This window comes from Notolabrus celidotus, chromosome 1, assembly GCF_009762535.1.
Source record: "Notolabrus celidotus isolate fNotCel1 chromosome 1, fNotCel1.pri, whole genome shotgun sequence".
In the NCBI taxonomy this organism is placed as follows: Eukaryota; Metazoa; Chordata; class Actinopteri; order Labriformes; family Labridae; genus Notolabrus; species Notolabrus celidotus.
Window position 1 is genome coordinate 28,975,911 of NC_048272.1, and position 10,321 is coordinate 28,986,231.

At 39.3% G+C, this 10,321-nt stretch overlaps 1 protein-coding gene across 1 annotated transcript; it reads right to left on the reverse strand.

The window, feature by feature from the left end:
- Positions 1-1,909: 1,909 nt before the first annotated feature.
- Positions 1,910-10,189, reverse strand: LOC117812237 (oxytocin receptor-like). The gene is made up of 3 exons (XM_034682894.1): positions 9,129-10,189; positions 4,694-4,854; positions 1,910-2,108 (listed from the first exon to the last, which is right to left on the reverse strand). Exons 1-3 carry the CDS (start codon positions 9,955-9,957, stop codon positions 2,022-2,024), a joined length of 1,077 nt encoding a protein of 358 aa, XP_034538785.1. The 5' UTR covers positions 9,958-10,189; the 3' UTR covers positions 1,910-2,021.
- Between the last annotated feature and the right edge of the window lie 132 nt (positions 10,190-10,321).

Here is a 10,321-nt window from a genome sequence, read left to right on the forward strand (position 1 = left end):
CATTGATCATTAAAGGTAGCGTATGTGGGAATGGCAATATTTCGTGATATCTAGCAGTCAGATTCTGGATAAAACGCTCCCTTGCTCACCCCTCCTATTGTGGAAATTCCAAAGGTGACAGGGGCCTTTGACAACAAGCAGCTTCTGTGATGCAGCATGATCCTCCATTTGTCAGGTTTTACTATCAAAAACTTTTATTAATACAAATTGTTTATAGCACAACAACAACCACCCTCTTCTTCATCATCTTCTAACCAGTGCTTTTTTTGGTGGCCAACACATATGGCTCTTGCTAGTTGTCCATATGCAACTGTTGAAACACAGCAGTGGAAGATGGCGGCCTCAATGGAAAGGAATCTGCTCACTATAGGTGCATTTCAACCAAGAGTTCCGGGGTCTTTTAGCCGCCAGAAGTACCTAACCCTGAACTAAAAGGTTCTGTGCCCCCATTGTTGTCTGCGTTTCGACAGCGGGCTGAAGTCCCGGGTAGATTGTGCAAATCAGGCCAGTGACGTATGGAGAAAAAAAAAGTAAATGCACTACACCACCAGACCAGTAGAGGGCAGTAAAACAAAGACAAATGCCATTCATCACAGATGACACCTTCGAAGCAGACGGACAGGCAGGTATAATTATATGCAACACAACAGGTTCCCTGTTAGCATGGAAGAGACTCAGCTTGCGCTGTTTTAGATTGTGCTATATTTCATTGCAGATGGATTTATCAGTTTCAACAACTGTGTAAACTCAACAAACACCATTACGTTTAGCTGAAGGTCTCCAGTTTACAGGGTCACTTTTAAAACCATAACACTGGGAGAGACGCATTCACAGTGGTTTAGATAAGATTACAGTTACAAGCTGCTAAATCAAGTGAATCACAGCTTCTTCTTTTGAAATGTACACAAACACATACAAAAAAGATAGAACAAATAAAAACAAATTAAAGAAAGAGAAATCAAGTGAATCACAGATGTGTGTGATGTTACTGTGGACGGCGGGTGGAATAAAAACACTGCAGTTAATCTACCAATCAGACACGTTCAACATTTCAGGCCCTGTCCCCCGAAAGTCGCGGGACCTTTGAAAAGTACTACCCCCCAAGCAGGGGCTTTTCAGGGGGAAATTAACTACCCCTGAAGTAAATTTAGACCCTGATTCTTCCGGACGAAACGCAGGTAGTTCAGGGGGAAAGTCCCTAGTTGCAGGGTAAAGTTCTTGCGGTCGAAAAAACGCCTTATGTAGATAAGACTTATTCTCAGTTACAGAAAAACAAACAAACAGAAAAAGGGTTATATACTCAGGTGATTAGACACTAGATTAAACAATCTTGAAAATATCATTCTCTCATTTCACCATGCCTGTTCTGCTAGATGTCACTAAATACAACACATTGTACCTTTAAATCACTTTTTGACCACAAGCTTGTATAAAGTTTACTGAAAAGACATTTTCGATTGTTGTGGGTCTATTTGTATAGGTTCAGATATGTTCAGTTTTACAGTCAAATCCAATTTACCAATTTTGATTAATCCACCAAAACCCTTTTTTTTGGCAGTTTTTGTCATCGTTCTTAACAGTCACGACAGTTATGCTTAAAATTCAAGATTATATTCTTATTATTAAAAAAAATCAGTAACAAAAACAAAGCAAACAATTGCACCTGTGCGAAGGTACTCTATTAACCTAAGATATTTAGTCACATAAACACATAAACAATAAAGTACTGGGTCATTTTCACTTTTCCAGTAATTTATTCTTCTTAGCTCACCATTGCAAAGCTTTGTAAACACAGAGTTGCACAGCCAAGCATGCTTAGTTTGCTTAGTAGCAAGGTAAGTATAGCAGATATTTTGAAAACAAGACATTTCTTTATGACTCATCATATTATATGTGTAATGTATTTAACATGTTATCAGAGGTGATTACATGTGGTTCTCATTCTGCATCAAGGAATTGTGAAAATCATTCTAAACTGTACAGAAATACTGGTTCACCTGGAGCGCACCTGGTTTCTTTTCCTACGTTCTATTCACCGTTCCATTGTAAGACTTCAATCCACTCTCATGCGTTTTTTTAGTGACAGGATGCCAAGATAGAGTTGGAAACTGAGGAGAGAAAGAGAAAGAGCGGGGAGTGACAGGCAGTGCAGGGCACCAGGTCTTAATCATTCCAGGTCATTGGCTTTGAGGACTATTATCCTCTGTACATACACTGTGTGTTTTTAACCATTGAGCGAAACCAGCACCCCAGATCAAGCATCATAAAACTAGACGGGGGATATATTTTACAGCATTATACTGTACTGTTTTTAATAAAACAAAAAAAGTTATTGATGTTTATTCTATTTTTTTTTAAAAGGTTGTGCATGTTGCATGGTCTGACTGAAGAATGATGCTGTGCTTTATCAGACACATCCCATTCAACTCCCGACCTCTGATTGCACAGCAGCTAAGAATACTGCAGTGGTGGCTGCTGTTGATTGTTAGCTTTGAAGGTCAGAGTTGAGTCCCAGCCACCTGCCAGAGTCTGTGATGGGAATAAATGTGCTCTTTGTGGAAATAATGGTGTTGGATGTTTGTGCTTCTTGATAAAATGAATTTCACACCATGTGTCTTCAGATCCCCAGGGAAGTAAATGAGGGTCAATTTAAAGTTTTCCCCTCTCAGCTGATGAATAACCGACGTATGCCTGTTTTGCTCATGTAACTCTCCTCCCCTATACCATGACATGCTGTAAAATACGGAGACCAAACACAAAAACATCTTACAACCAGCTTGCTGCCATCTAGTTTCCTCATGTTCCCATTTTTCAGCAAAGATTAGGAAACTATGAGATGACATACCAGAACCCACAGCGATGTGTCATAAACTACAGAGAAACTGAACTGTGAGTTTTTCTAAATAGTGAAAATGAATAACTTGATGTTGCTGTTTGGAAGAAAGGAAGAGACACATGAAAAGTCAAAGTTTATTTGGCAGCACATTTAATTTCATATGTGATGTGATTTATCTGGATGTAACTTTAAGCAGTGAACATTTTTGCTGCCTTTTGCAGATTACCAAACACAGACCCACCTGTCCTGCAAACTTCCTTTTGCATTATGCATACATAATTTTTTATTTACAGATGTTAAGTAGCCAGAGAATGCATTTCTTAAGGACATATGACACATACAGTACATAGACTATTAAATATTTACAGTATAGGTCCAAAAAAAGTTGGGACTGTGTGTCAAATGTGAATTAAAACAGAATTTGATGGTTTCAAAATTGTTTAAACTTAATATTTAACTGAAAATAGAGCAAAAACAACATATAAAACACTGTAACTGCATGCTTCATAATGTACCAAATATTTTAGTTTTATAAGTTGAGACAGCAGGTAGGCCAGTTCAGCACCTGGACTCTTCTACTACTGAGCCGTGCAGAATGTGGTTTGGCATTGTCTTGCTGAAATATGAATGGTCTTCTCTGAAATAAGCATTGTCTGGATGGCAGCACATATTGCTCCAAAACCTGTATTGTTCAGCTTCATTAGTTCCTTCCCAGATGTGTAAGCGACCCATACCATGGGCACCTATGCATCACAGATGCTGGCTTTTGAACTGTGCATTGATAACAGGACAGATGGTCCCTCTCCTCTATGTACTATAGGATGCAGCGTCCATGATCTCCAAGAAGAATGTGAATTGGATTTGTCAAACCAAAGAAAAGTTTTCCACTTTGCCTCAGTCCATCCTAACTAAGCTTGGGCTCAGAGAAGTTGCCAGCACTTCTGGATCATGTTTATATACGGTTTCCTCTTTTATATAGTTTTAACCCGGATTTGTGGATGCAGCAATAAACTGTGTTCACAGAAAATGGTTTTTGGAAGTCATATTAAGCCCATGCAGTGATTTACACTACAGAGTCATGTCTGTTTTTTAATGCAGTGTTGCCTAAGGGCCTGACAATCACGGCCATCCAAACATGGTTTTCAGCCTTACTTTTGTGCGGAGACGTCTCCAGGTTATCTGAATCTTTTCATGATATAATGCACTGTAGATGATGCAATTGGAATTTTTCATTGAGGATCATTATTATGAAATTGTTGTTGTATCATTACACAACTTTTTTTGAGTTTTGTTGTCCCTGTTCCAACTTTCTGGAAACATGTTGCAGGCATCAAACTCAAAATGAGACGACCTTTTTCATAGAAAAATAAAAGTTTCCAATTTCAAGATTTGACATGTTGTCTAAGCACTATATTCAATCAAATACAGTTTTTAAATGATTTTCAACAAATCAAAATCTGTTTTAATCAACTGTACCACAGCAACCCCTTAGCACCTTTAAAATCAAGAGTTTCCAGGGTGCTTTGACACAGTTCTGCGACAAAGTCAGGGGATCACCAGTGTCAGAATGATGTGGGAACCAGTACATGTTTATGGAAAATGTAATGGCATCTCTTAGTTGCTGAAATATTCCTGTCTGTATCAATTTATTAACAAAGTGCTATCTCTAAAACACAACACAAGCAACAGAAAAACTAAAGTTGATCGCTGTGTTCATATTTTAACGGTTTGTGTAACATCACCATATTTATAACAACTTCATTACGTTCACTGCAATATACCGATATATATATGAAATTCAGAGGTGTTTCATCTACAGTCTGATAAGCTCTTCAGACTAATATACATAGAACTGACCACAGTGGTCTCTTCCTGAATGGGGTCCTTCAGATTTGGCTCATTCACACACATAAGGGCCACCAGCCTCTTGGGCAACTTCCCACTGAACAGCATGTAGATGCAGGGGTTCACACAGCTGTTCAGGCTGGCCAGCAGCATCAAGATGGTAAAGGTTGCAGCTGGAAAAATAAAGGAGAAAATGAAAAAAATGTACATAGTTAATGGTGTTCTTTCATATTTTGATCTATTTTACAAGACAGGATCAATGTGTCAATATGGATAAATATTCAAATGTCACCAACCCCAGGTTTTCCTGATATTCACCCATAAAACATAAAGACCAATGGCCTTGTATAGAAAAAAAACTTGATGTACACACACATACACACACATGAAATATTTTAACAACAACTGGACAACTGGATTTTAACTATTACACGGCATGTACACGGGTGAGGCCAGCAAGCTCAACAAGCTGGTAAAGAAGGCCCGCTCTGTGGTTGGCCTTGAACTGGACAGTATGGAGTCAGTGGCTGAGAGGAGGTCGATGGACAAACTGCGTGCCATCCTGGACAACCCCTCTCACCCTCTCCATGATGAGCTGTGGCTGATGGGGAGCTCGTTCAGTCAGCGCATCATTCCACCACGGTGCAAGACTGAACGCTTCAGGCGCTCCTTTGTGCCCACCGCCATCAGACTGTTAAACAGTAACGGAGGCCACAGACTGCACCATGCTGACCCCTTATGTCTGTGCTGCTGTAACAAATGAATCCCCCCCCGGGATCAATAAAGTAATATCTTATCTTATTTTATCTTATCAATCAATCAATCAATCAGACTTTATTTATAAAGCGCTTTTCATACAATGACATTGTAACACAAAGTGCTGTACAAGAAAAACAGCTTAAAATAGAATAAATTAAGATCCCAGCCCCAGCCCCGACCCCGAACCCACCCCATAATCCTAAGGCTAACAACACAATATGCAACAATAGTAATAAAAACACTAAAATAAATAAAATAAAATAAAATAAATAAATAAATAAAAATAAAAATAAGAATTTGCTGAACGAACTGAGGAAACGCTCTCATGTCATTTTAATGAGGAAACACTGGAGGTAAAATAAGATGTTAAAACTCAAAACAGGAAATTAAAATCACCAAAGTAAAATACATTTCTAAGATAATAAAAGACTAAAATATTAAACCATTAAAAGAAAATCAGATGTGAGACTTAAAATAAATAAATAAGTAGAATAAAAGTGACTAAATTTGAAATAGATAATAAATAAATAAATAAATAGATAAAACTGTTAAGAATAAAAATAAAACTTAGTTAAAAGCTAGACTAAAAAGGTAGGTCTTGAGTTTGCCTTTAAAAATATTTATGCTCTGGGCAGCCCTCAGATCCTCAGGCAGGGTGTTCCACAGACGTGGGCCGTAATAATAAAAAGCTGCCTCACCGTGGGTCTTAGTTTTTACTTTTGGTAACATTAAAAGTCCACTACCTGAAGACCTGAGGGCTCTCACTGGCTCATATGATAAAAGCAAATCTGATAAATAAGAAGGGCCAAGACCATTAAGAGATTTAAAAACCAATAAAATAATCTTAAAATCTATTCTAAAAGATACTGGAAGCCAATGCAGAGACTTTAAAATTGGTGTGATGTGGGCTCTCTTTCTGGTCTTCGTCAGCATTCTAGCTGCCGAGTTCTGGAGCAGCTGAAGCTGAGAGATGTTCTTTTTGGGGAGACCAGAAAGAAGAGCATTACAATAATCAATTCTACAGGTTATAAAAGCATGAACTAGTGTCTCTGCATTGGCTTGAGAGAGAAACTGACGCACTTTGGAAATGTTTTTTAGGTGATAAAAAGCCTTTTTTGTTATTTCTCTAATGTGTGGCTCAAAACTGAGGTGTGAGTCAAAGATCACACCCAGGTTCTTTACCTGCTCACATGGTTTTAGAGCCAGTGCTTGGAGTTTGGTGTTCAGTTTCTCTCTCTGAGGTCCAGTACCAATGACTAAAACCTGAGTTTTGTCCTGGTTGAGCTGTAAAAAGTTCTCTGCCATCCATGACTTAATATCTAAAATACAGTTAAAAAGTGTGTCAATTGTTCCTGGGTCATCAGGAGACACGGCGATATAGAGCTGTGTATCATCTGCATAGCTATGAAAGTTGATGCCGTGCCTCCTGATGACATTTCCGAGGGGTAACATATAAAAATTAAAAAGAGTTGGGCCTAAAATTGAACCCTGGGGAACCCCACAATTAATTTTGTAACTTTTTGATCTGTGTTCACCCATGCTGACATAAAATTCTCTGTTAGTGAGATAGGATTCAAACCAGTTAAAAACAGTGCCAGAGATGCCAATAAAATTGTGAAGTCTGTTTAAAAGAATTGTGTGGTCAACAGTGTCAAAGGCTGCACTCAGGTCAAGCAGCACAAGAACCGAGGGCATCCTTTGATCCATGTTGGACCTCAGATCACTTAAAACTTTGACCAGTGCAGTCTCAGTGCTGTGATTTGTGCGAAAACCTGATTGGTAGATTTCACCGATGTTAAAAAAGTTCATAAAATCATTTAGCTGATTAAAAACAAGCTTTTCTAAAATCTTACTTAAAAATGGCAGATTAGAGACTGGCCTGTAATTATCAAGCATGGATGAATCCAGATTGTTTCTCTTCAGAAGAGGTTTAACCATGGCGGTCTTAAAAGCAGTGGGGAAAACACCCATCTGAAGAGAATAATTAAAAATGTTTAATAACTCAGGATAAAAATGGCTATAAACTGTTTTAAAAAGGATGTTGGGATTGGATCTAAAAGACAGGTTGCTGGGCTAAGTTTGGAAATAACTTTGCCCAGCATGTCAGCATCAACCAGGACAAACTTCTCCAGTGTTTCCTCATTTAAAAACAAAGACTCTCGGGTTTTAACATTCCTTGGGTGGCTGTGAGAGAGATTTTGCCGGATGGACTCTATTTTACCTGTGAAGTGGACTGCAAAATCTTCACATGCTGCGTCTGAATATACACTGCACTGTTGATTAAAAGCAGGATTGATTAAACCGTCGATTGTTGAGAACAGGATTTTTGTGTTATTGCGGTTGTCATTTATCAGCTTTGAGAAATGATCTTTTCTTGCTTGTTTTACTGCTTTGTTGTAGATATTCATTTGTTCCTTAAAAATTTGATAATTAACTGTTAGTTTATTCTTTCTCCACCTTCTTTCTGCTATTCGACAGTTTCTTTTCAGTTGGATTATATCTTTGTTTCTCCAGGGTGGCGTTGGCTTTGTTCTTATCTTTTTCAATTTGAGTGGTGCCACTGTGTCCAGAGTTGATCGAAGTTTACTGTTAAAACTGTCAACGATAAAATCACAGGAAGAAGGTAAAATATTTGGAGGAGTACTACGTAAAAAATCAATAAAATTTGCAGCCACTTCAGTAGTAAGAAAGCGCTTCCTCACAGTTCGCTCAGGGATCTCTTCCTGTATAAAATCATTCACAGTAAAAAACACACAGAAATGGTCAGACAAGCCCACATCCATAACTGACGATATGCTAGCTGACAGGCCATAGGTTAAAACAAGATCTAAAATATGGCCTTTGTTGTGAGTGGGCTGGGTGACGTGTTGGATAAAATTCATACAGTAAATTAAATGTAAAAACTGTGAGTTAAAAGAGTCTGATTGATTGTCCACATGGATGTTAAAATCACCTGAAATAATAATTCTGTTGTACTTTGTGTGTATGATGGAGAGTAATTCTGAAAATTCGGAGATAAAAGAGGAGCATCGTTTTGGGGGTCTATAGATTGTTAAACACAGTATGGGTGGGCTGCTAAAAACAAAAGAATGATATTCAAAAGAAGTAAAATCACCAAATAAAATGTCTTTAAAACCATGAGATGCTAAAAGAATTGTTGCTGTCCCCCCGCCTCTTTTATCTTTTCTAAAAGAATGTGTAAAAATGTAATTAGGTGGGGAAGCTTCCAGCAGGGTTGCAGGTCCATCAGTGCTGAGCCAGGTTTCAGTTAAAAACATAAAATCAATATTGTTATCTAAAATCAGGTCGTTAATGAGAAATGTTTTGTTTGAGAGAGACCTGGCGTTCAAGAGTGCCATGTGTAGTGTTCTGGGTGAAGTTGTTCTATGTGTTGGAGTAGCAGATGGTGTTTTATGTGTGAGAATGGGTCTGAGATTTCTTAAATTAGCCCCTGCTGGCAGTTCTGTGTTGTGTTCCATGTGCTGTCTTTTAGTGATGATGGTGGGAATTGATGAGTTATTGGATGGATCAGGGGGTCCGAGTCCAGTAAAGCATGTAGTACTGTTAAAAGTGGAACTAAAATCATAGTGACTTATGTTTTCAGGTACCCATGGTCATTTGTTTAAGTTAAAAACACACATGGTTTTCTGTGTATTCATCATACTGTGAGATCCCCCTCTCATCTTACTTTGAGTTGGTGCCTCGACATCCCAAACAGACCAAAGCTGCACGGTGAAGAAAGGCGTCCAGCAGATGATGTATGCGAGCACGATGACCGCAGTCATCCTCGCCGTCTTCACCCTCGCCTTGGACAATCCTCCCACACTGCTGGCTCTTGATGGCAGCGGCTTTTCGACAGACTCTCCAACGTGGTGTGTCTTGGTATCAAAATTGGAGTGCAAGGTTCGGCAGATGCGCACTTGGCACACGACCACTGTTAGAATGGGGAGAACAAATATCACCAGAGTCGTCCATGTCACGTATGCTCTCGGTCCCCACGGCTTTATGAACTGTGCCCAGCAGTCGTGGACACCAGGAGCCACCTCGACTCGAGAGAAGATGAAAATCTGCGGGAGGCTGCCGATGAGAGAGACGCACCAGGCGGCGCACACTGGGCCGTTCCACCGAGCTCTGCGCCTCTGGAAAGTCACCATTGGGTTACAGATAGCTTGATATCGATCTATGGTCATTACCACTATCATATAAGTTGAAGCAAACATCCCGACAACTTGTAGGTACTTCACTAAGCGACACAGTATATCTGGACCGATGAATCGGTCAGTGATGTCCCATAAGAGTTGGGGACAAACTTGAAAGAATGTTACAACAAGATCAGCAGCGCAGAGGTGGAAAACGAAGACACGCATCCTAGAGAGCTGCTTCCTCCGTTTCCACAGCACAAGTAGGAGCCCTACGTTTAGCATTCCTGCAGTGATGAAAATGAGCGAAAGAAGAGCTATTTCCAACTGAGCCAAGCGCTCATCCCGCGGATCATCGGCCGATAGAGCGCTCTCCATGTCGAAATTAGTGTTATTGACTCCAAAACCAGATCATGCGGTCATAAAAGAAAAGAAAAATAAACCACAAGAAACTGAATGTCGATGTATCACTAATCCATATAAATCTCCATTAGTGTAAAAACAAAGTTGGTACGCAGCCTGGAATTCGACTTTTAACTCTTTCATCAAATGCAGTAAATACCAGATGTTGACAGTGTCCAAGCAAAAAACGTGGATGAGCAGACTTTATATCTTTTCCCACCAAGGAGGAGGAGCAACCTCACGTCTCCACAATACCAGAGGCATAGAGTTCATTTAAACATATATACTTGCACACTGAAATTCATGCGCTAAAAAAATCCACACACAGGTGTTATCAATG

Coding starts and splice junctions, on each gene's coding strand:
- LOC117812237 (XM_034682894.1), bottom strand. CDS start 9,957: ATGGAGAGCGCTCTATCGGCCGATGATCCGCGGGATGAGCGCTTGGCT. Junction 4,855..9,128: donor TGTCGAGGCACCAACTCAAA/GTAAGATGAGAG, acceptor TTATTTTTCCAG/CTGCAACCTTTACCATCTTG. Junction 2,109..4,693: donor TTCAGGAAGAGACCACTGTG/GTCAGTTCTATG, acceptor TTCTCTCCTCAG/TTTCCAACTCTATCTTGGCA.